This window comes from Lampetra fluviatilis, chromosome 19 (genome assembly GCF_964198595.1).
Source record: "Lampetra fluviatilis chromosome 19, kcLamFluv1.1, whole genome shotgun sequence".
Lineage (NCBI taxonomy): Eukaryota > Metazoa > Chordata > Hyperoartia > Petromyzontiformes > Petromyzontidae > Lampetra > Lampetra fluviatilis.
Window position 1 is genome coordinate 1,887,703 of NC_136293.1, and position 25,635 is coordinate 1,913,337.

Consider the following 25,635-nt stretch of genomic DNA (forward strand, 5'->3'; position numbering starts at 1 on the left):
CTGTCTCCAAGTGACCTTGCCAGTTTGCTGATATCGACAAACCGTGTGTGGTTCTGTGTCCCACACTTCTGGTAGATGGGACAGGTGATGTCCTTCTGGGAGCCAAGACAAAGCACCATGACATCAGTGTCCTCCGCTGTGATGATAACTGCCTTTTAGCCCACATTTGCTGCATGCAATGCATGCGGGAGCAGACGGGTGTCAGCTTCGTCATGCATGGAGTGCATCTCTGCTACTTCCTCACACTCATCTTCTGTCAACTTGTAGCAGGTTTCCTCACAGGTCATGTGCAACACCTTGCCATGCAGCATATCTCTGTATCGTGGGAGTTTCCACTCTTCCACCAGACACTTGATGAGACTGGTTTTGTTGGAGGGACTGCACGGGAATTTTTTCCACTGCTGGACGTCGTGTCCCCCTGCAAGGTTCTTGTACTGGAGAGTGGTGTCTGCACCCCGGTTAAGTCGTTCAGCATCTTTGATCGAAGTCTGTCGATATAACCCCATCTACGTCCATCAATGATGGAAGTAGATGGGGTTTGGATGTCTTCTGCAGGGGACACATTCTTTTAAAGCTCTCTGGCAAGTGCAGCCTTGTTTGTTTTTCGTAGGGACCCATCAGCTTTTGCCAGTGCCCATGGCAGTGTGCCCAGTGGGTGGGCAAGAACATCCTTCATATTCGCCTTCCTGCTTTCAGCCACCAGGATCATTTGGCTGAACAGGTTTCTATCTGCCTTCAGAACCACATCCTGTACCTTCTTTCCACGTGATGTTTTTGTGCTGATATTGGAGAATGTCTTTAGACTTTGCTTGGTCATCTTGTCGTGGAATTTCACAGATGGTGGGTCCTCAGCTAACATTGTTTGCTTAAATACCTGGTAGGTCTCTTCTTCTATCTCCAGATCTGTCTCATCAGGGGACATAGGATTGATCCAGTTATTCTCCATAAGGTCAATGAGAGACTGGACATTTGCTTAATCTCTCTTGATCCTTGGACCCTGTAGATCTGGATGGGACAGTTTGGACCTGCCTTGACCTATCAGGTATCTCAGCTGTCTGAGGTACATGCGTCTGTACTGAACTGTTTGGTCACGGCTCCTGGCTTCAAGCTGAATCCCTTTGTCCCTCCAGCTGTCTGGGTGTCTTTGTTCATCGCTTCTTCAAAAGCTTGGACAACAGAGATTCGACCAAAGGGATTGGTGGAGCCCAGTTGAACTGAGAAGCCTCCTTCCATGAATTCCGTATACACATCTAGGTGTGTAATGGGCAGCTGGGACATCTGGACGTAGTAGTAGGGGAGGTAGCATGCATAATTAATCCTATCATAAGCGAAGCACCATGGGATCATTGTTACATTGCTTGCCAAGTGTAGCATCCAGTCTCCCTCTCTGGATGCTCAGATGAGCCTCAACAAGATTTCAACCATGTCCAAATAGGACATCCAGAAGGTCGAGAGGCTGCCATTTCCACCACTGAGGAACTCGCGGTAGACTTCAAACAGTTCCATGATGTGTGTACATGAGCTGTTCTCGAGGACCTCCTTCAAAGCGGCTTGTGAGACTTCTTTCCCAAGGTTGTCAATGGTCCTCAGTGTCTCATCCAGATGAACCATATCGTTCATGTGAGTTGTTTCCAACCAGGACAGGAAATCATTCCATGTCAGTCACATGAGAGCCTCATACAGGTGTTTGTGTAGTCGCACTGCCCTGTTGTACTTGCGGCCATCCATAACACCAGAATCATTCCAGACTGAATGCAGAGATCTCGGAGTCCAGCATCTTGGAAACGCTTTCCTATTATTGCCAGCAGTGTGCAGATGGTGCGGAATACCCCAAGCCTGACGATGTTATCATGGAAGGTGTTAAGATGTTAAAATACCAAACTGAAACTTTTTACAAGGAATCATGTCTGCATTAACCACAATGCTTGTGGTCATAATGCAAAAAAATATATACTGTGATAATATATGCATTGTCCTTGAAACTGATTGGTCCACACCAGAGACAGCTTTCTTTTGAGCCTCGTCTCAAATGGTGTTAGACCAGAGGATGACAAAAGACGTACAGCACAAAGACAATGCACTATCAGAGTAATGAGAGCTCGGGGCGAGCATCTACATCATGGGACCTCCTTTGCCAGTACCAAAATATGATAATAGCTTTTCCCCTTTTTTCTGGCAACAAAACAGTTGTTAAGATGTTAAAACACCAAACTGAAACCTTTAACAAGGAATTATGTCTGAATTAACCGCCGTGCTTGTGGTCAGAATGCAAACAAAAAATATACAATGATATGCAATTCAACTAGGTTATTTCTTTAAATGTGAAGACAAATTGCGATGAAAGATGCTAGAAAACGCTAATTTCAGGCTTTGTGTACTTGGCAAAGTTTGTATAAAATCGTAAAAACTAACCATTTATAAAATATAAATAGTTAGTTTTTATGATTTTAATCATCAATTATTACCAATAACAAAGTTAATGGTAACAAAGTTAATGGTAATAATTATGTGCATGTTATGAACGTTTACAATTTACATAAGCAAAATATCAAAATTGACAAACTGAGCAACAATCTTTATTTTTGCCTGTAGTGTCTGGCCTTAACTAATACAGTAATCTTAACAGGTACGTTACCAATACATTGGGGGTAAAGTTAGCACTTAATATATCTTTACTGAACATAAATAATACAGAACCACCAGTACTTGCCTCACCTGCCAGTACGTGATCATGAGCAAACAAGCTGCTAGGAACAGAAGGAAAATAGATATCACTAATCTATTCCTGACTTAACTAAGTCACTGAAATTGAAGAACAAGCGTGCATAAATGCAAGGATATGTATGAAATACATGCATTGGGGTCATACATCTATTTTATACATTATTTATCGTCTTAATAAACAGCAGAGGTGTTGTAATCTTTCAGTTGTAACGTCCGGGCAAATATGCGTGATTGCGATAGGTGCAAAAACAGGTTTTCCGCTAGAAAAATTAAACAGCTGCTCGTTTGGAAAGGTTATTATATATTATTTTACTTCTGTAGTGACATCACAGATGTCACTGTGTAATGCTGGCTCTAGACAGGCACGGCGTGCGATGTATTGCCATTGCGGGCGCCATGTATATGTGGGTGCAGTACCGGCCCTAAAGGGGCTCAGTGAGCGCTGTCTGACAGTGCTGAGTGGCACCACGCTCTGCGTACAGTGCCGACTCCTACAGGATAGGCTGTGAGAGTCCCGGCCATGGGAACGGGGTTACCAAGGGCCATGTGACTCTGGTTGACCCTAAAGGACATGTGACCAGTAAAGTCTACACAGGGGCCCCAGGTGGGGGCTAGGGGTGGTTACGTGTCAGGGTCAAGAACCTGCTAGAGGACTCGGCTTATATAACAGAGGATATAAGCCGGGTCCCCGAGCGTGACTGGCTCCTGTTGTTCATCCTGAAGAATCTATGTTCTACGTTCTACGTCCTACAAGAGTCACCAACACGTGGACCTGGTTCTGCACCAGGGTCCGGTCCATCGTAGCTTATTCAAGTGTAATTAGTGTAGTTGGCCTGGTGGTCCACCACCATAGGTTGTCAATGTGTTAAGGGGTAGTACTCCATGTGTTGGTTTGAATAAATGAATTGCCTCAAAGAAGTGCGTCTGCGACTCGGATGAACTCACTACACTTCTGTTGGTGTAACAAATAAAATGGCACCATTAAAGTTTTGCCACCTTGGGTGGTACCAATATCTGGTCTGGCCCAAGGACTATTTGTTCATAATAGCATCACTAGCCCAGCCCACCTCTTTTATGACCATTGGGCTACACCCATTTCAAACCTTTAAAACAGCCTGCCCCAGCAGCTTTCCCCCTCTTTTTGTTTTCTTGATGACGATTGCTTGTGTTGCGATCGAAACTTCGTTATAGTTGTATTATTTTTTATTCACTTAATTTTCATTTTTATTATTTTATTGTCATTATCTACGTGACTTTACCGAAAGACCCAAAGAATAACATCAGAACTTTATATATCCTTCATTTACACTAGATTATCTTTACGAGAGTCATTGTGACTCCCTACTCTAGACAGACAACGGACAAAAATAATGTGTCAACACTTTCAACATTAGTTTCAAAGCAGTAAAAATACAATTCTCTGCTGATGTGTGTCGTGGGTTACATATGTTACCCAAGCCAAACGTGCATACATTGAACATGACGTAACTATTTTACGAGGTAAAATGCCTATTTAAAACTGGTCAGCCAGAAATGTTTTTAAAATGTTATTCTCATCAGGCTCCATGGTGTTAAGCGCTGTCTCCAACCGTTAACTCAATCTCTCTGGCCTCTCTATATGCCATGAAGAAGGGCCATTTGCCTCAAACATCACCCGTTATGTATTGTTTCTTTTAAGGCCGTGGTGTTATTGACGGCTGTGTTAAGTGTTTTTGTTGTTGATTTTGCTTGTGCACCATTGCCAACGCACTATATAATTTGCGACAAATTTAGAATTACCTTCAGATTCATTGCAAATTCCTGAGCAGGCCCAGACTAGCCTTAGGGCAGTAGTCAGTAGGGCAAATTCCAGGTGGGCCGGTCCATTCCGAGGGCCGATGGGCCATTCTGTGCGGGGAAATTGCAAATGTGATCAGAGTAAAAAATATATAACATTTTTTTGTAATCTTTGGTTCTTGCGGTAAAGTCACGTAGATAGAAAAACTGATAATAATGAAAAAAAAGTGAGCGTACTGGCAGTCTATAATGTAGACTGTAGCCTGGTAGACTGTAGCCTGGGTTTTAAGCTGGTGAACGTACTGGCAGTCTATAATGTAGACTTATTCTGGTTCTTTAAGTAATAAAAATAAAATTAAAATAAACACAATCGGTCGTCATCATGACGACCACTTGTGTTGCGATCGAAACGTATCAACATTATAGACTGTCAATACGCTCACCAGCTTAAAAACCAGGCTACAGTCTATCGGGCTACAGTCTACATTATAGACTCCCATTACGCTAACTTTTTTTTTATTATATTTTTTTCTATCTACGTGACTTTACCGAAAGAACCAACGAATATAAATGTCTGCAGTCACGAAAGTTTTAAGTCAAAATGTAATTTTTTTTTACCTCAAATGTGTAGGCTTCATTGCTTATTTACACTCTCAGTTGGGCATTCAGTCCTATATATTTGGCTGCTTCAAAGATTCTTCCTCACCGGTACCCCATGTATTTTTGGACCCAGCTCCAAATGTGCCAATGAGATTGTGCATAAATTTGGGCCTGCTATGTTTACAAATGCCTGGGCCGATTTTTAGTCCCAGTCCGTCACTGTACCCGAGGCTACTTTTTAAAGTCATAGAGTCTAACGGGTATTGTACGTTTAAAACGCATGCTCTATTACCACCAGTGTAAGATTCGTAATACATTTTTGGATCAAATCGCCACGTGTGGTATACAATGGACATGCATGACGTGTCGGGTGGAGGAGGGTGTACGACACACACTGTAATTAGACCCATGCCATCTGAATAAGGAATCACCGATGCATTGATAATTATAAAAATATGGTTTAATAGACATTTTAGTCCCGCATGCACTGCTCCCTTTTTCCATTTCGGCATCTCACACATACAGTGAGGGAAAAAGTATTTGATCTCCTGCTGATTTTGTACGTTTGCACACTAATGAAGAAATTATCAGTCTATAATTTTAATGGTAGGTGTATTTGAACAGTGAGAGACAGAATAACAACAACAACATCCAGAAAAACGCATGTCAAAAATGTTATAAATTGATTTGCATTTTAATTAGGGAAATAAGTATTTGACCCCTCTGCAAAACATGACTTAGTACTTGGTGGCAAAACCCTTGTTGGCAATCACAGAGGTCAGACGTTTTTTGTAGTTGGCCACCAGGTTTGCACACATCTCAGGAGGGATTTTGTCCCACTCCTCTTTGCAGATCTTCCCCAAGTCATTAAGGGTTCGAGGCTGACGTTTGGCAACTCGAACCTTCAGCTCCCTCCACAGATTTTCTATGGGATTAAGGTCTAGAGACTGGCTAGGCCACTCCAGGACCTTAATGTGCTTCTTCTTGAGCCACTCCTTTGTTGCCTTGGCCGTGTGTTTTGGGTCATTGTCATGCTGGAATACCCATCCACGACCCATTTTGAATGCCCTGGCTGAGGGAAGGAGGTTCTCACCCAAGATTTGACGGTACATGGCCCTGTCCATCGTCCCTTTGATGCGGTGAAGTTGTCCTGTCCCCTTAGCAGAAAAACACCCCCAAAGCATAATGTTTCCACCTCTATGTTTGACGGTGGGGATGGTGTTATTGGGGTCATAGGCAGCATTCCTCCTCCTCCAAACACGGCGAGTTGAGTTGATGCCAAAGAGATCCATTTTGGTCTCATCTGACCAGAAAAACTTTCACCCAGCTGTCCTCTGAATCATTCAGATGTTAATTGGCAAACTTCAGACGGGCATGTATATGTGCTTTCTTGAGCAGGGGGACCTTGCGGGCGCTGCAGGATTTCAGTACTTCACGGCGTAGTGTGTTACCAACTGTTTTCTTGCTGACTATGGTCCCAGCTGCCTTGAGATCATTGACAAGATCCTCCCGTGTAGTTCTGGGCTGATTCCTCACCGTTCTCATGATCATTGCAACTCCACGAGGTGAGATCTTGCATGGAGCCCCAGAGCGAGGGAGATTGTTTCTGACATTTGCGAATAATCGCACCAACTGTTTGTCACCTTCTCACCAAGCTGCTTGGCGATGGTCTTGTAGCCCATTCCAGCCTTGTGTAGGTCTACAATCTTGTCCCTGACATCCTTGGAGAGCTCTCTTGGTCTTGGCCATCGTGGAGAGTTTGGAATCTGGTTGATTGATTGTTTCTGTGAACAGGTGTCTTTTATACAGGTGTAACGGGTTCCGGAGACACTTGTAGAGGTAACTTCTTTATTACAATCCAACAGCACTCCAACAGTCCTGATACTCTGTTACAGCCTAGGTACACAGCCTAGGTACACTACTCTGGCTACGCTCTGGAACTCACCTCACAAGGACATAGAGCCGGGAGTTCCAGAGTCCCACCACTGGCCCTCACATCGTCCCAGGGTCCTCAGATGGCTGGTCTTGGGTCTTGGGTCTTGAGCTACAACTGGCCCTGATCGTCCAGGGAGCTTCCCTTTTATGCCTAGTCCCCAACGAGGGGTGGGGCCGTGTGCGCTTCCAGATATCCGACAGAGCATACACAGCCCCCCCCCCCCCCCCCCCCCCCCCCGTTGGTGGCGCCAAGGGGCTTAAGCGCCTGGGCCGCCCGGGAACCCAGCGCCTGGCGCCAAGGGGCTTAAGCATCTGGGCCGCCTGGGAACCCAGCGCCCGGCGCCAAGGGGCCCACGCGCCTGGGCCGCCCAGGGTCCCAGAGCCCCCCAGCAGCCCCTCCCATGTCACTACACAGGTAACAAGCTGAGATTAGGAGCACTCCCTTTAAGAGTGTGCTCCTAATCTCAGCTCGTTACCTGTATAAAAGACACCTGGGAGCCAGAAAACTTTCTGATTGAGAGGGGGTCAAATACTTATTTCCCTCATTAAAATGCAAATCAATTTATAACATTTTTGACATGCATTTTTGCTGGATTTTGTTGTTGTTATTCTGTCTCTCACTGTTCAAATAAGCCTACCATTAAAATTATAGACTGATCATTTCTTTGTCAGTGAGAAAACGTACAAAATCAGCAGGGGATCAAATACTTTTTTCCCTCACTGTATATATATATATCACTTTAATATCAAGATAACTAAAGTAACTACATTCAATGAGATTTGGAAAGTGTATGATATCAGAAGCACAATAACTCAGCAGTGATGTCAGATTTGGATACCAAGTAGCATCCTTGCTTGATCAATCTCAGCACAATCTCTATGTTTCTGTCTCCAGCAATTCGGAGGAGTAGATGTCTCTCTGTCTGTCTGATAAATAAGTCATCACATCTGAATTTGACTAAATTAAATGCAGAATATTTTTTTTCATCACGGTCTTATCAATGCCAATATACTAATGATTCGTTTTTTTTATCGAATGCCTATTACAGCGGGGCATATATTTAAAAGCTTTGTACGCGATAAGCAATTTACATCACATCTGATAAGAGCACATTTGAAAAGGGGCACACCCAGTGGCAGCTGTCCCTGTGGGCACAAGGTGGCTCAGTTCCTGGCCTGTGAGTGGGCATCGGTCTCTCAGTCGGGAGTGATGGCTGCTACATGTAATCCCAATTGAGTAATTGTGTTTTGCCATTCATTAGTGACGATTAAGCACTAACTCATCACAATACGATTTTCTCTCTCATTTAGTTCCTCGCATTTTAACCTTGGTCCTCAACAGCACGAGCATTATTCTCCAAACTCGCCCATTCTTCCCCCACTCATAGCGATACTTGTATTGATGACCTTCATTCCTTTCACAACCGCCTGTTATTTTCTTGCCAGGCAACAATGTGAACAAAGCATGTATTCAATCCACTTTTGGAAATTGCAAATTAATGTTTCAGTTGGCTCAGGCTATCATGCTTTATAGCTCAATAAATGTTTTTTCTCTGTGCCGAATCAACATTAGTTGTTCCCGGAGCTAGGCTTGGCCTCGACCATATAAATGTGGGATTTATTTCTTGGTTACCAACAGAGACGAACGATAATCCACGGCTTCTGTATGAGCATGGAGAGACTCTATTACTTTTGACCTTGTTCTCACCAAATATAGCATCACTCGAAATTATTTGTCAATTATAACCGCAGCTGTTTTGGTTTAATATTTGAGGTATCACGTTAAAACATTGGCAGATTAGGAAGTAGGTTTAAATAGAATGATTCAAAGAAAGTAAAAATAAGTACTCCATAGTAATGGCTTGAACAATTTTCTTTAACAAATTAGATAGTCAAAGTGATTTCAAACGAGAAGCAAGACATTGCTCATCTCCTGTTTCTAGCCTGAGCCAGGGATGAGAACCTCTCTCCATAAGACAGCCACTGATGGCTTCCCTACAGAAGACTACTCGTTTAGTCAACCAATGGGTGGACACAATAACCCAAAGACAATTTCGACTCGCAACCCTCGCGATCGCAAGGCGCTCGCTTTACCGACAAAGGCTCCCAGATCGATAGCTCGATATATAAAGTACGTTACATAAATGCATTAAGTGGAGATATTTTTTTGGGTTCTTAGAGTGAGTTGCCTGCGTGTAGAATGCAAAGGTGACGATAAAACATCCACGCATCCTCCCGATTCCAAAATGCCTAACCAGACGAGATGACGTCGGGTAATGAAAGTCAATCAATCCAAGTTTATTTCTCATATGCACAGGATATAGTGAAGTGTACACAGTACAATTGCATACTTACTTGGGACCCACGTTTGTGAAATACACTTTTTGCAGCTGACGTATGATTTCATTGTCTTTAGTTTTTTTATATTGGATTTAATGAAAAAAAGATTATGATTTCAAATGAACTCAAAACAGGCTAATGCTGTTGAACGACATTAAAGCACGACAACTACGTAAACGTTGCTTAAAGCAACTTTCAATATTGCCGTGATTAACATTGCAACAGGCACCCAGTGAGTGGGTCGGTGGCAGGGCACGTACTGTACCTTATGATTGAAAGGTTTTGAATTCCATTCTGGATGAGCGTGACTCATGTGGAGCTCGTTCAGCCAAAGGGCTGAGGAGAGGGAGGAAGGGAAAAAAAAGCCCGGGTGCTGAATTCACAATGCAGACGCTGCATGCAAAATTCACCGCACTCTACCTCCATCGCATAACAAACCCCTGATGCATTATTTCAGACTCGTGTAATAAAAAAATCTGTTCTCTTGATGAATGCATATATGTATGTATTTGTGTATGCAGCCAATAATTTATGTCGACCTGTTGAGCAAACTTTACGGATGGCAAATCACCAGCAGTATTTTTTCCCCTCTCTTAACTAATGCAACGAATGACATGTAAATATAAATTGAATAACTGGTTACCCTTCATGAGAACGGACCTTAAGCCTTTGTGAACCCAGTTGCCTTCTCGAAAAGCTATTCCGTAATGAGCTGTGGCTGTCCACGTGTCCAACCTGCATGTAACTTTCCCTCCTTAAAGCAGAATGTGATACTATTTGCTATGCATTACAGGACCATAAAGGCCAGCATAACTAATTCATGTATTTGAGCCAAGCCAAAGTTTAATGTCACTATGCCCACAGTGAAATGCGTATAATAGATTATATATGGTTCCCGTGAGGAGCAACCCTGCTGGGGATATTAGTGCTTTATCGTGGAAACTGGTTGATATGTTTTCAACATAATCAGCCATGCCTTATCCACTTCTCTATGAAAGCTTCCTGCTGCGGTGGCGAGATGTTTACTACCTCGCCTGGAATACAGGAGCATATGGGTTCGATCCCAACCCTGATGCCTGTATATTTAGAATTAGCATTTTCACCCCATGGTCACGTGGATTTTTTCCTTCACATTTATAAACATGCGTTTTAAGTATTTGGCTTCTACAGATGTCTACATGATAAGCCAGCTATTATTTGTGGCCAGGTCACTTCTGAAAACGAGCAATATAGTCCAGTGGGCCTTACCTGGTAAAATAAAACAAAAAACTTCAGTTTAATAGTTTAAGAATGGCCATCTCTCTTCTGGGAATGTATCCTGCCTAACCACAATGTTAATTTCACAGTTTATACGATGTCGCTGGTTTGGATCTGTTCTCTAATGCATGAACTCCTCTTATTGTGTCTCAGTGTCAAATCTGAGAACACATTTCTTCATGCTTATTTGTGTAATTTTCAGCTTTTGTTCTTTTTATTGGTCCCTGTCCATGTGTTTCACAAAATACACTGCAAGTAAACTGAGCAAGTGATGAGTCGTGAAATGATGGCAACTTAACACTAATTGCGCATTGACATATATTCAACCAATGATCAGTCTTCTCATGCCTTAATAACAACTGTTCTATATAATTTTGAGTTTTTTGTACTATTTGTCTCTGTCCAAGTGTCTCACAAAATATACTATACATAGTGTATACATATATATATATATATATATTTTTTTTCCAAAGCAGATGTTGTATCTCTCAAAATTACATCAAGAAAACATTGCATGATTCTGAGAATGGCATTTATTTTAAATGCCTTATTTTTTGAGGCAACGCAATACGAATTTGATGCCGAATCTGAAACATTACAGTTGGCACGTTATAATGATTTACGTCACGTATTGATATTTTTCCGTATTAATATTCGTTTTAAGAAAAAAAAGTGATGTTAGACATCAAATGTTAAAGATGATTGAATACTAAAAAATAAGACGTGTTAAATGAAATTCCCTGTGTTATATTACTGTTCCTCATGGTAACTCTAATATAGGCTCTGTGTGAGAATGCTGTTTAGGTTAAAGGTGAAGCAATCCACGTTGTGTTTAATTAAAAAATAATATGTGCCTTTTTGCCTCTCAGTGTTACCTATTGCCAGCAAAGGGCTTTTTGCTGAAATACTGGTGGAAATTTGTGCGATTTAGACACATTAAAAACACATATATCTTTCAGAATGATGTTGTAGGCGGTTCATGAATATCACAACGTGTTACCTGAATTTTGTAAGCGATCTCAGTAAGTTGTTGGTGCAGGCAGCCGATGCACATGCTTCAATCGCACTGTCTAATACACTGCCCTGTTACATATTTTTTTTACAGTTTTACAACAATTTGGCGTGTGCTCCAGACGCTTGCAATGCCTGGCTTATTCCAACTCTGAGTGGGAGCGATTGCAACACATGCAATTGTCATGCAAACTGTGTATGACAGTGCGTCGAGGCTATGTTCAGGAACATTTATTCAACATTTATTTCGTTGCTGCTGGTCTGCTTCAGTGTAACGGATTTTCTTCATCATGAAGATTATTTTTTTTGTTAAATTACTCTATGGCTTATTGGGATAATGCTGTGACAGTGTCACAAGTCCTGAAGCTCCCAACACTGCGTTCATCCCAGTTCAACTCCCAGGTTCCCACCAGATATTGAGGTCCCTAGCTTTGATCTTCCACAATGCTCATGGGCCACAATCCTAAACCGTATGAATCAAGGCAGATCTGGATGCTTGATGCACTCTCCGGTGTGTGACTGGTCACCCAGAACAGACCCTGGAACGTGTAATGATTCAATGCCCAATTCGCAAATACCAAGGGGGCATTGTCACAGCGGTGATACACTCCAACTACTCCTGATACAAGCATCTGGCTCAACCGCCTCAGTCTAAAATTATCATTGTTGCTGTGCATCAAACATCAGCCATACGAAGAAGACCAGATATTCCCATGCGCAGCTTCGTTTGATGTTCTTAATATTGCTCAACAATGACTGCAAACAAATAATTGACAATTTGGCCAAGCTGATTGCAATACATAAGAAGCCTTTTCTTAATGTTCAGTTCTAATATTTGTCTCTGCCCTGCAAGAGTAATCTGATACTGTAGATCAAACAAAAAACACTCAACTTTGATGTGAAATCCACAATTTGGTTTTGTTATTTTTTTTACAAATAATGGGCTTTGTGCCTACAGAATGTAAACTATATGAGTGCACTGCATGTTTATATTTTGGTACTGGAGCTGTACTCAGCTGGTTTAATCGAACAACCAATGTGAACCACGCATCCTGCCTTGGTCATAGCCATCAGAATACCACGAGTTTAAATCGGGCCATCATCTCCCCAGATATGGTTAAATCTTAAATATTGTACTGTGGAATGTGTAACACTGGCTCAGTCAGGGACGCCACGGTGGCGAGATGTTAACTACCTCGCCAGGTATACAGGAGGTCGTGGGTTCGATCCCGACCCTGATCCCTGTATATTTTGGCTTTTCATGTTCTTCCCATTGTCGCTTGGATTTTTCTCCGGGTCCTCCAGTTTTCCCCTGCACATTTAGATACCTGCTTTCAGAGTATTGGGCTGCTATGAATTTCCACGCGATAAGCCCACTGCATTGAGCGATCATTTGTGGCCAGGTCATTTCTGAAAAAGAGCTATATAGCTCGGTGGGCCTTACCTCGTAAAATAAAAATAAAATGGTTTCGTTTTCGCTCAGTCCACCTTTAGCGATGGGCCACGACTCCATCGCTCGTTGGGCTTTTGAGGCGATGGTTTGATTTCCACTGAGTGAAGCGTCGCCTGCCCTGCCTTGCCATGCTTTGCTTCTCCCATCGCAGGGATCACGACGGTGCTGACCATGACCACTCTGAGCACCATCTCCCGCAAGTCGCTGCCCAAGGTTTCCTATGCAACAGCCATGGACCTCTTCGTCACCGTCTGCTTCTTCTTCGTCTTTGCCGCCATGATCGAGTTCGCCATGCTCACGTTCTTCGTCAGCAAGAAGAAGCTCAGTGGTGGCAAGAAAAAGAAGAAAAGGCACGCGCCGGTGAGACGCGGAACGCCGTGATGCTTTGTTACACCATGGGCAGACAGGCGGCTGGGTGGCTCGGGGCCGTGACAGTGCTGCTGTGAGCAGTGTCAGAGAGCCGGTCAATCATTGCAGAGACGTTGAACCTACCTCAACGCCCCCGTAAATGGCTTTTGTGCTGATATTTTGAAGGAGGGAGGAAAAACAAAGCTAAATGTGTGGGAAAAAAACATATATCTGGCACTATTTCTTTTGACCTGGATACTGAAAGTTGATCTGGACACTGAAATTATCGTTCTTGTTTTTGCAATAGAAGACAGCGCCTGTCTTATCCAGTCGTCTTCTTGTTGTTTAAACGGGGTCAGCCCCTCTAATTTTTCGCGTTGCACTATTTTCGGCATCCTCCTGCCCTAGATCAACTCTCGCCATTCCCAGTCCACCTCATCTTCGTTCTGCCTCTTGGTTTCTTGCGTTGGACGTCTGTCTGAATAACTCTCCGTTGCCATCCCACGCCTTGGGATCTGTCCTCAGGCTGTGTCCCCAACACTACAGTTGTGATCCTCCCATATTGTCATTCATTGCTGATACATTCATTTTGCATTGAAGAATCACATTTCCAAACCTTTTTATCACTTGGAAATAGTTCATTTCAGAATCAGAATCCGAATAATTATTTATCTTGGAGGAATCTGATGAGCTTTAAAGCTTTTTTTCACAAACGTTCAGTAGGGATGGGTCAGAATGTTACAATAACAAGCAATAAAAAAAATACGATAGGAGTGAAAATAATTGGAAAGGTAAACAAGGCACAAAAACATACAAATTAGACTAAACTATATTTATTAAAATCTTGACTTAAAGCTTTCGTGACTGCAGAAATTCATATTCTTTGGGTCTTTCAGTAAAGCCACGTAGATAGAAAAATAATAAAAAATATCGCGACGTTTTAATCGCAACACAAGACATCGTCATCAGGTGAAAATATAGCGGTAGAGCTGCTGAGGCAGGATGTTTTAAGGTTTGAGATGGGTGTAGCCCAAGGGTCATAAGCGAAGTGGGCGGGGCTCGCGATTCAATTTGCATGTAAATGTAAGATTGGGTAAATCGGAGAGCCACCTCCACGACGACGAAGCTGCAGAGGTGGCCATTTTATTGTGAGAGATTTGCATGTCAATGTAAGATCGTAGAGCCACTGCCACATCGAGGAAAACGAGCAATGGTGGCTGTGTTAGTTAGACATTTAACCTGTTAATGTTAAGACATTTAACCTGTTAATGTAACACCAGAGAGTCGAAAATAACTACTAACATCGGTAGGTAGATGGAAACATCACAGCCGGTTATTACTTAAACTGGTTAATAACGTCCTTCCAATGATTGCTCAGTTTGTACCCATCTTCTCGGTTGAAATTGTGTCTGTGTTTATATATCTGGATGGCTTCATGAACGAATCTTTGCTGATAGCCAGTGGATTTGCAGAGTACCTTTGTCTTGGAATTTTTTTTTTCATGTTTGCCCACAGCATTACAACAATAATCAGCCACGGCTGAGGTATTGGTCCTACCATGTTTCAGATCTGCCTCATGTTCACGAACATGGTCCAAGACATGTCGCTTAGTTTCCCCAATGTAACTACTGCCGCAGACACAGCTTAGTTTATAGACGCCGGGGTATTGCATGTCAGGGCTCACATCCTTCACAGATGGGATAAAAAATTGTATGTACTGTGTTGAATCGAACCTGGATCTTGTGTTTGCTCATGATTTTGGAAATCTTTTTCATGACCCCTGCTATGTTTGCCAAGGTTATGGTTTTGATTGGGTCCCTCAGATGGTTCTTTCCCAATGGTTGGGGTGATAGCTTTACGGGTTGTGTAGTCTGAATATCCATTCATCTTGAGGGCTTGGTGTACATGTTCCAGTTCACTGGCTAGGTGGTGATGGTCGGAAATACATCGAGCTCTATGGTGTAGAGTTTTGATGAGGGAATTCTTCTGGGATGGATGGTGGTGAGAGTCAGGTTTTAGATAGGCATCCGTATGGGTGGCTTTTCTGTAGACAGTGTCCCATTGAGCCATATGGTCTATTTTCGATTAAAACATCTAAGAATGGTAACTTGCCATCCTTTTCCACCTCCATGGTGAATTTGATGGCTGGGTGTATGGAATTGATGTGGTTTAATAATCGGCCCAGAGCTGGTAGACCATATGGCCAGATCACGAACGTGTCATCTATGTACCTCTTCCACAAGTAAGGACATAGGGTGGATGCCTGGATGTCATCTGTCTCAAAATTTTCAATGAAACATTGGCTACAACTGGAGATAAGGGAGAACCCATTGGGGTACCTTAAACTTGTTTGTAGAATGTTCCATTCCAGGTGAAGTAATTGTTGGTGAGGCAGTGTCTTACCAGGGCCGGTACATCAGCATTCAGTCCTTGTTGGACCAAATCTTCAATGATTGCAATGGTGTCAGGCACAGGAACTTTGGTAAACAAAGATACTACATCGAAACTGACAAGCAAATCACCTGGAGATAGTGTAATGCGCTAAATTAACGATACCAAGTGAGCTGAGTTAAGTACAACTGAGGTGGTCTTGCCAGTGAATGGTTGTAAGGTCTCAGACAGAAATTGGGCAAGTTTGTAGGTGGGTGAGTCAATGGTGGAGACAATAGGACAGAGTGGTGTACCTTCTTTATGGATTTTTGGTAAGCCATAAAATCTGGGTAGTCTAGCATCCCTTGTCAGCTGAGAGGATGACTATGTCATCTCTATTTTTTTGTTGAGAAAGCTCAAAGCGCTCATCTTTACTGATGTTGCTATTAGGTGTCGTTTTTGAGGATTACAGCGATTTCTGATCTTGCCACGTCTGCAGGGATGTGTCCCAAACCCTTAAGGGCTATGTCGACCTGGGCAATGATATCATCAACTGGGATGTGTTTAGGGGTGACTGCGAAATTCAACCCTTTAGCTAGAACCGATTTTAGGCTGTCGGAAATTGGGCTATTACTCTGATTGATAACAATCTTGTCACCGTCTAACTTTTTAACGTGTGGATGTGGCTTCTTCGACAGGAGGTTGAACTTGGAAATCAGGTTATCTTTGCATTTAGCTGACATTGAGGCAGTTGAAGAGGCTGTCATGTTTTCTACATGTTCCCAATCAGATTTAGACATGTTTTCCGTCAATGGTAAGTATGATTGCAAGAGAGTATTGTATTATTCTCTCTGAGATCAGGACTAGGCCGGCCCTGAACAAGATCCGTTTAGCATTAGGAGACGGCAGCAGATGTCAGTGTAAAGGCGATCAGTATTACCTTAGTGTCGCGGCATCTCTTCAGAAAAGTGAGCGACTCGATCAGATGAGCCTTCTTGTCTCGAAGTTTGTTAAAAGATCTAATACAGTAGTTGTGTGGAAACCCTCTCCGTAGAGGCGGTTAAATCTTGACTTAAAGCTTTCATGACTGCAGGAATTCATATTCTTTGTGTCTCTCGGTTAAAGCCACGTAAATAGAAAAAAATATATATCACGACGTTTCGATCGCAACACAAGCAATCGTCATCAGGTGAAACAATAGCGGGAGAGCTGCTGAGGCAGGATGTTATAGAGGTTTGAGATGGGTTTAGCCCAAGGGTCATAAGCAAAGTGGGCGGGGCTAATGATTACATTTGCATGTAAATGTAAGATCAGGTAAATCTGAGAGCATTTTACCAGGTAAAGCCTACTGACCTTTGAGCTTTTTTTTCAGAAGCGACGAAGTGGCTTATCACGTGAAAATGTATATCAGCCAAATAATCTAAATGATCTAAAATCTTCCTTACCATTCGGTAACAGACAAAACAGTTTTTTTTATTTCGTTTCACTGAAGTTCACTGAAGTATATTCACGTCCAAGAGATCGCTGAGGCCAATAAGCCATTACAGGTTACAACTTCCTTGCACGAGATTTAAAATTGTTGCACCGTTGACACCCAACATCCAATGTTTGCCATGTTCTCTTTTTCACTTTACCACCTCTGTCAACTCTGATGGTCTTTAGCGATAATTGTGGAAGTTAATTTAACAACTAGCTTAGAAAATATAATTATCACCTCCATTGCTTGGTCTGCAGCTGCTTGTTTAACAGCAGAAGCTGAGTGCAATTGAATACAATCAGGGTGAGTTAGTTTAACGATATGGATTTGTTGGTGAGAGTTACTAACAGGCAGTTAGTTTATTTTGAGTACTGTGAGATCAACTGGCACTTTGAACTGGCTAGGATAAGTCTTTTCTCAGGCACCCTACCATCACTGAAGGAACAGGGAAAATTGACCTGTCTAATGATAACCTGTCATTTTCTTTCCACTGCTGGATGAATATCTCTCCACACCATTGCCATTCATCATGGTCCTGCACAGCCATGATCCATAGATCGCTACACGTGCAGCATTACAACGGTGAATATACAGAATTAAAATGTCAATAATTATCATTTCAGATGTCTCACTGCATTATACTTTAGCTCTGTGCTTCGTTTATAATCAAGACAAAGGTCTAAGTGCACCCATGTTGCAGTATGCATGAGGAGGACCTGTCCACATTGGTGGCCCTATCCAGCAGTGGGAATTCCACAATCCTATGGCATCGTCCAAATTTTCCCCACTGTTAATTTCCCAAAGAGCGGTGGGCATTATATGGACCACAGGGGGATGTTGGGTTGAGTTGACCTCCAGTACGCCTATCCCAGTGTCACCTATCCATATTATTATCTATAAGTTGTCAACATAAAGTATTAACTACGACTATCATTTTACCTAAAAGTGGATGTAGACTTCGTGATTAATTGTGCATTAGACCCGGGTGAAAGTCACATTGAAACATCTCTCCAGTTGAGACTTGTGCATGAATTGTAATGGTACCGTGCAGGACACTGATGAGCATTTGTCTGACATACATCTGTTTATCAGCATGCGTGGCTATCCTATCTGTGTGCTTATTTATTCTAGCAAGATGTAGGGTGGGTCGGGCGAGTGGTTTATAGTGTAGGTCAACGTGGTAATGCAAGAAATGTGCTGATTGCAGATGGAGGGCAGGGGGAGTGTGTCTTGATCCAGCACTCTGGCGGATGTCGATGATAGATAAGCTGAATTTGTTTATGGGAAGCACAGTGAAATTGAAGATGGTAGATAGCATGAAAATGCTGACGAGTGTTTTGGTTTAACTTTCCCGATGTTGTTGATTCCAGATAAGTTGAATGTGCTGTTCTAAATAGGCTGCCTCCGTTGACACCAATTATGGTTGGAGTGCAGGACTGAATCTGTTAACACTTGATACGGTGTTGAAGTGAGATAGGGTGAATCGGGTAAGAACCAAATGGTTTGGGGAGTTGTTATTATAAGTGTACATTGGTATTTTTATTGTATGACTGGTTTTGCTGTTGTGCAAATTATTGTTGTTTAACACCATCTTTTCACTTTGTATCATTAATATGGATTTGTCTGTGAGACCTCTGTTCATTTAAATTTATATGGAGATCATGAATTCCAAATGGGCAGTTAAGAAAATAAGTGACGGAGGAAAAGCCACGTGTTTAAGCAGCAATAACTTGGATGCAAAGTCACGCAGCTCATCAGTCATGATTTATCCACTGCAGAATGAAGGCCTCGCTAAGCCGTTGCCTTCCCTCCTGATTTTGCATTGCAACAATCCACCCAACTTCTGTGCACAAGCCGATCTCATGACTCCACGGCCACGGTGTTCATGCTCTTGGGTGCGGCCTCTACCCTGTTTGCTGCCACCTGCATCTTTTGTCTCGCCCACCCGCTATCTGCCATTATTGCAAGGCGCCCTACTTAAGCTCACTTTTATCTTCCTAACATTTATTCCGTTCCGAGATGTCTGCAAGTTACAGGCTGGGGTGTCCCGTTCACCACTGAAATTCGGAACACGCAAGCGGTTAGTGTTATTTTTATTTAGAGATGTGTAGCGCCATTGTTTTTAAACACGTTGTGCTCACTGCAGATAACTGTAGAAACACGACTATACTCCCTCTATGATAGCTGGCGCCAAACTGTGTCACATGCCCCCTCCCACATTGTCTTGTGGGTGCCTCGGTATTATTTTATTTTAGTTTTAACTCCGATTGTCTGTGAAACTTCCACACTTTTCATTCCCCCCCCCCATTGTATTTATATATTGTCAATGTTGCTGATCCATATGTAAAATCAGGTAATATGCACTGATTAGAAACGTTCTTATTTTGGCACGTTTTGGTGTGTTGCTTTCGATGAGTGTGTATGCTATTTAGCAACTTCGTCACTGCAGTGCCAGCTGGGGAACTGGACGATGGGACACCGGTGAAAAAGTCCTTTCAGTAAAAACATGTGATGAGGTTCGTCGGATCAGAATGGGGCATTGTATTATTCCAAAGGGAGCAATAGATAATGTTTAAAAATACAACTTCACGTATTGCAAGAAAATAATTGTATGTATGTGAATGTTGGAAACAGAAAAACGTTAGCATTTCTAATGCAGCAACAAACTAAACAAATGTTAGACTGTGAGTTGAAATGCAATGAAATATGACAGTGCACGGGAGGATTTGTTAGTGGGATTAAGATGAGGATTTCCAATTTGCATACCTGTAAATACTGTTATGACGAGTAATACTATAAAGGCTGTTTGCGAGAATCGCAAAATCCCACACAAAGCAACGGTAATATGAGGCAAAGCCTACAAAACTGCGAACCTCTGCGACAGATGTGGGGGTCGGCCACGCACGGACACAAGCAGTTTTCTCCGGGTCTGTAGCGACTCCTGACGCACTGATCACATGGCCCAAATACTTTACAGAAGACTGCAGCAAATGGCACTTTTGTGGTTTGAATTTGAGGTTAGCAGCACGCACTTTGACGAAGACCGATTCCAGACGCTGCAAATGCTCGTCAAATGTGCGGCTGAAAACAATAGCGTCCAAATATATTAGACAGGAGTCCCACTGTAGTCCCGCCAAGACCCTCTCCATGAGGCATTTAAAAAGTGGCCGCGGCCGAGTGGAGGCCCATAGGAAGCCGATTTAATTGAAACAGCGTCTGGGGTGTGCGGAACGCAGTTTTTGGTTTGGAGTCCTCATCCAATGGCAACTGCCAGAAGCCTGATAGCAAATCTAGCATCGAAAAGAACCGTGCACCCGAGAGGGCATCAAGTGAATCGTCCATGCAGGGAAGCGGGTAGGCATCTGCCACCGGAATTTTGTTACATTTATGAAAATCAACGCAAAATCGGAGACCTCCATCCCTTTCTTAACCAATACTACGGGGGCCCCCCAAGGGCTATTAGAGGGAGAGATGATGTCCGCCACCAACATTCATCGACAGCCAAGTGGACATGATCCTTCTCTCTAGGGCTAAGATGATGAGAGTTCAATCGAATGGGGGGCAAATTCCCCATGTCTATGTGATCAGATAGTAGGGACGTGTGTCTGATATCAAATTTACTTTGGCTAAAAACGTCACCAAATCATTTTAATAGTCAGATTTGTCATCCTTTACTACGCCAGTCACAAAACTGAAATTCAGTGGCGTCTTCATGGCATCTTCTGCTGAATGAGCAGGCGTCGCGTGCACTAAAACAGTACCAGCGTGGATAACTACGTGCGAAGGACCCGCGTTAAAAATGTGCAAAAAGGGTTCCTGGTCCTTCGACACGACTATCAGGGCACCCACCAAGCAGGAGGTCCATGAGAAGAAGTGAGAGGGAGTTAAGAGGACTCCCACCTCAGGCATTTGCAATTGCAGGGGTTTATACAACCTCAGGGGTACCAGCATTTGGGAACCCGGTGGAACCTTCACCGACTCTCTAACCAAAGCCTGTACACTGGCGGCAACAGGAGTCAGCAAAGTAGGAGAGTTTAAAAAGCTTAATCAACGGCCCGACGGCATCTCCATACAACCTTGGTTGATCATGATTTTAAGGGGCATTTTGGCAAAAAAAGCTGTGCCCAAGAGGCATGGCACGGCCAATGTCTTTGAGACCAAGACAGGGCCCTCCAATTCAATGTCACCAATTCTAATGGAGGCAACGATGTGTCCAAAAAATACCCAAACTATCTCCGTTTGCGGCAATGCAGGCCCCCTTTACAGGGCTCAACCGACCAACGCTGTGTGGTAAAATGCTGAAGATCATTTCAGATATAATGGTGGCTGACGCACCCGAATCCACAAAAATACATACTTCTACCACTTGAATAGAACCAACGACCGTGGAGGAACCTGCCGCAGCTGCCACAACCGCCACAACCCGATGTGCGAGCGCATCCCATTGGTGTACTGGCTTTGACCACCCAGCGACCGACCGCAAACTCACATTGTGAGGTTGAAGAACGTTAGCAGTGCCCCTGTGATCGTGAACCCAATCCCCGCTAGATGTGTGAGGTGAGGGAAGCTGCCGAGTGGCTGATGTGTTGCGACTTGCATGTGGCCTTGCTGACGACGCCGATGTGGAGGCGGAGGCTGATGGGGTCCTGCCGAAGGCTCCAGGGGCATTGCGGCAGCCCCTGGCGATGTGGCCGGGCTGGTCACGCGGTGGGTGCCGGCCCATGCGAGAGAGGAGCCACCGCTGCTCTGGCCGACGTCCACCAGCACCCTTTCCGCGCTGGTCGCGTGCACTGAAAGCGGCGAGACGTTCACCGTCATGTGGCGTGACGACCTCCGCTGGACCCAGGACCCCAGCACACGCCGCCACACTGGGCCACTGGCACAGCTCGAGGTGGGCCTGGATCCCTTGAGCCACCTTCAGAGTAGATATGTCTGCTTCCTCCACAATGGCTAAGATGACGCCGAGCTCCTACACCAGCAAGAGCAGCCGCTCCAATGCCAGGAAGTCGAGCGTCACCTCGTCCATGTTGGGGTAGGCCGCCCGTCCAAGCGCTAAGAAGGTGCTGTGAATGGCGAGAGGCATCTCAGCCTCCCCTCGCCTCCACAGCAAGAACTTCCGGCGAGCACTCGAGGGCAGCTCGAAAATTGTGGCCATGCAAATGCACACCAGGGGGAGCGTAGCCCGATCCGCAGCCGGAATGTAAATGAAGGCAGCCAAGGAATCATCGTCCAAGTGCCTTGAGTGCTTCGTCCATAGGCCTTCCCACCAAGGTGTAAGCCACTTCAAACCGGCGTTTATAAATGGGCGAATGGGGGACAGACGCCGAAGCTTGAAAGGACCGGATTTGAAGTCTGGTGCGGGCGCCTCCTGCTGAACCTGAGTTCCTCTTTTGTAGTTGAGTTCTTTTTTGGTGAGTCCATTGTGGGCGCATGTGTGAGTAGACGTGATGAGCAACAAGATCAGCCTCCTCCTCTTGAAATGGCTGCCGAAGTTCGGCGGGGCGCATCTCTAGGGCCCCGGACTCCGGGGACGTTGTGGGGACCTCCTCTGTGCTGTCTTCGTCCTCCGACCGCACAACAGGTGGGTTTTCTTGCTTTGCAGCCGACTTGGACATGGTGGCGAAGTTTTCCGGCCACTCTGACACCAGTTGTCGTGCAGTAGAACCACGCGGAGATGAGGAATACTATAAGGGCTGTTGCCGTTTATTAAAACTGTTACGCTCAACACTATGCTCACACCAGGGGGGGGTGGGGGGGTGTAGGTGCTCTCTATCTCGGTCCTTTACCCCAGCCACTGAATGCTATCTGGGTCCTGCCCTCGGCTATCCTTTGGGGCTCTCTCACTCGTATGCCCAGAGCGGGGGTTCAGCCAACACTGCTTCTGTGATGAGGAGAGAGGAACCCTCTCCCAGTCGACCCTTACTGAATACTCAGGACCCTACCCTCGGCTATCCCCTTGGCTCTCGCACTCGTCTGCCCGGAGCAGGGGTTCAACTAACATCACCCGCGACGAGGAGGGAGAGACACCTTGCAGCAGATCCTTGCCCTGGCTCCACACAACGACCACCCCTTTGTCACGGGGTCCCCCTTAAGATCCCCTTTGGCAGCTCCTCCCCCTAGCTCGAACCCACCTTTGTTCCCGAAGGTACCTCTTACACCACCCGTGACATAACGTCATCCATAACTGTCAACCCGCTCGCACCTCGTTTTGTTCGCCCCCTCATGGTTACTCACAATACTCCTCGACACTAGTATAAGGTTGCACAGCTCATCATAGCTTTGCTATGGCTCAGTGAACTTAAGAATTAATTACATATGCACACACACATGTATAAGACTGGTATATATATGGCCCAAATCCTAGCAGCCTGAGAGTACAAACTCTGCCATATAAAATCGTGGCATGGCAACGTGTAGCACTGCACTGCTATATTCTACGTGACTTACTGATATATTTAATAGAGCTAAATTATTGCGACCACTGTAACATTAATTCATTTTATCTTAGAGGGCAGGGTTAATATAACAGAATAAGAAATACAATAGAATATAATGAAGGTTTTTTCATAAAAAAAATTTTGAATGTTCCTTTCAAAAACCTAAATGAAATGTCAGTTCATTAATTCTAGTTATAAGAACATTAATAGAGATTAGTTAACACAATATATGTTTAACACGTAGGCTTTCGCGACCAATGTTATTCATAATCAACGTTTTTGGGTTTAGATCGCGTTATTTATAAATGTGTCGTAACCCTCCACCACCGGACACGGCCAATCATTAAAAATGTGTCAAATTGTAAATGTTGTGGCTTCAACACACCGGTGGGCTAAAGCAGTGAACTATTTGTCTTTTGTCAACGTGACACATTTTTAATGATTGGCCGTGTCGGGTGGTGGAGGGTTACGACACATTTATAAATAACGCGATCTAAACCCAAAAACGTTGATTATGAACAATATATGTTACAGATTTGCACATCTATCCCTTACAAGGTTCCAGATTTACCCTTTAAGATGAAAGAGTAAGTCGCATGGCTCTCCGTTCTTCTATAATGAATGTGGGCATGGAAAATGGGTTTTAGGGTTCAACTATTTTTATGAATATTGGTGTTGCAACTTGGACACATGAAAAATAAAGGTGGCACTGTGAATATATTTATAAAATATATTGTGCGTTGGCACTTTTGAGCTAGAATGTTTTTCTTCTTAAACAGTTTTGGGATTCTATGCCACTTTCTCTAAGTGCGTACTTGTTCCAGCAACAGTGGAAAGAGTGGACCTTCAAATTCCTTCAACCTCAGCCACGAACATGGTACAATGTTACGTTTGTGGCATTGGATTAAAATGTCAACTTTATTTTGAAAACTTTTAATATGTTGACTGTCTTCGGCAGACAATTTTCAGCAAATGCTGTGACATATGTTTGCACCCAATTGATATCGAAAGGAAGTGTGATTTTGAGTTTCAATAATGGAAATACTATGATCTTCTGGAGTGAAATATATTTTGAAAAGTAGAAACACCAGTTGGGTTTTAATTTATATTGCAACTGGCTGGACTTAAGACAGTTTGATGTATGAAAAGACATATTCCACTTAAGACCATTTTTCTAATTAGCTATGTATCAATTGCTTTGAAAATGATTTTGCATGGACTTTTGCAAAAACTATATAAAATTGCTTCGCCTTCATGAGGAGGGTGTCGAGCCCACAAATAATAACAGCTACAGCAAAATGATGCATTGCATATCCAGTCTTTTTCAACAACCGCGGTCTATGATGGCAGCCATTGTATATACACAATGGCTTTCATATTGGCACTCGGTGGCATTTTCCCAGTAAAATAAATCACACATCTTGTACACAGACCCGTGCGTAATCTACACTTAGGTTGGATGTTGCGTTCAGTGAAAGTCCATTAAAATATATATTTCTTATCACATCTATCATTGTGCAATGTAGCCATGGCAGTAGATTTTAGAACAGCTTTGAGCCAGCTGTGCAAAGTGTGCTTATTGTTTATAGACTCACTGGAGATATGGAGAAGCAGCAGTGTGCTCCACTCTCATTAATGCACATCCATTACGTGAAACACTTCTTGGCATAAGCATAGTTAAGATCCAGCATCGCCCACCACCATCTTGTCAAATTCACTGCATTAATACTGGCGGTCCTGTTTACCTACTGACAACGGGTCACGTGCGCGAAGATACACTCGTTATCTCGTGTAACCAATACAGAAAATAATTAAACAAATGTGATCGTCGCGTAGTTGTACAACAGCATTGTGTTTGTTGGTTACCTTCTATTCAGGCCTATTTTTATAGCTCACAAACCCCAACC

The 25,635-nt window shown here is 43.7% G+C and overlaps 1 protein-coding gene across 2 annotated transcripts in view; it reads left to right on the plus strand.

Annotated features, from left to right (window-relative positions):
* The window catches only part of LOC144937541 (gamma-aminobutyric acid receptor subunit gamma-2-like), a 174,046-nt gene that overhangs the window by 110,113 nt on the left and 38,298 nt on the right, over positions 1-25,635 (plus strand). For both annotated transcript variants that reach the window (XM_078864799.1, XM_078864800.1), the window contains exon 9: positions 13,248-13,456. In XM_078864799.1, the coding sequence (XP_078720925.1) occupies positions 13,248-13,456 (209 nt within the window). The remainder of the gene's footprint in view (positions 1-13,247; positions 13,457-25,635) is intronic.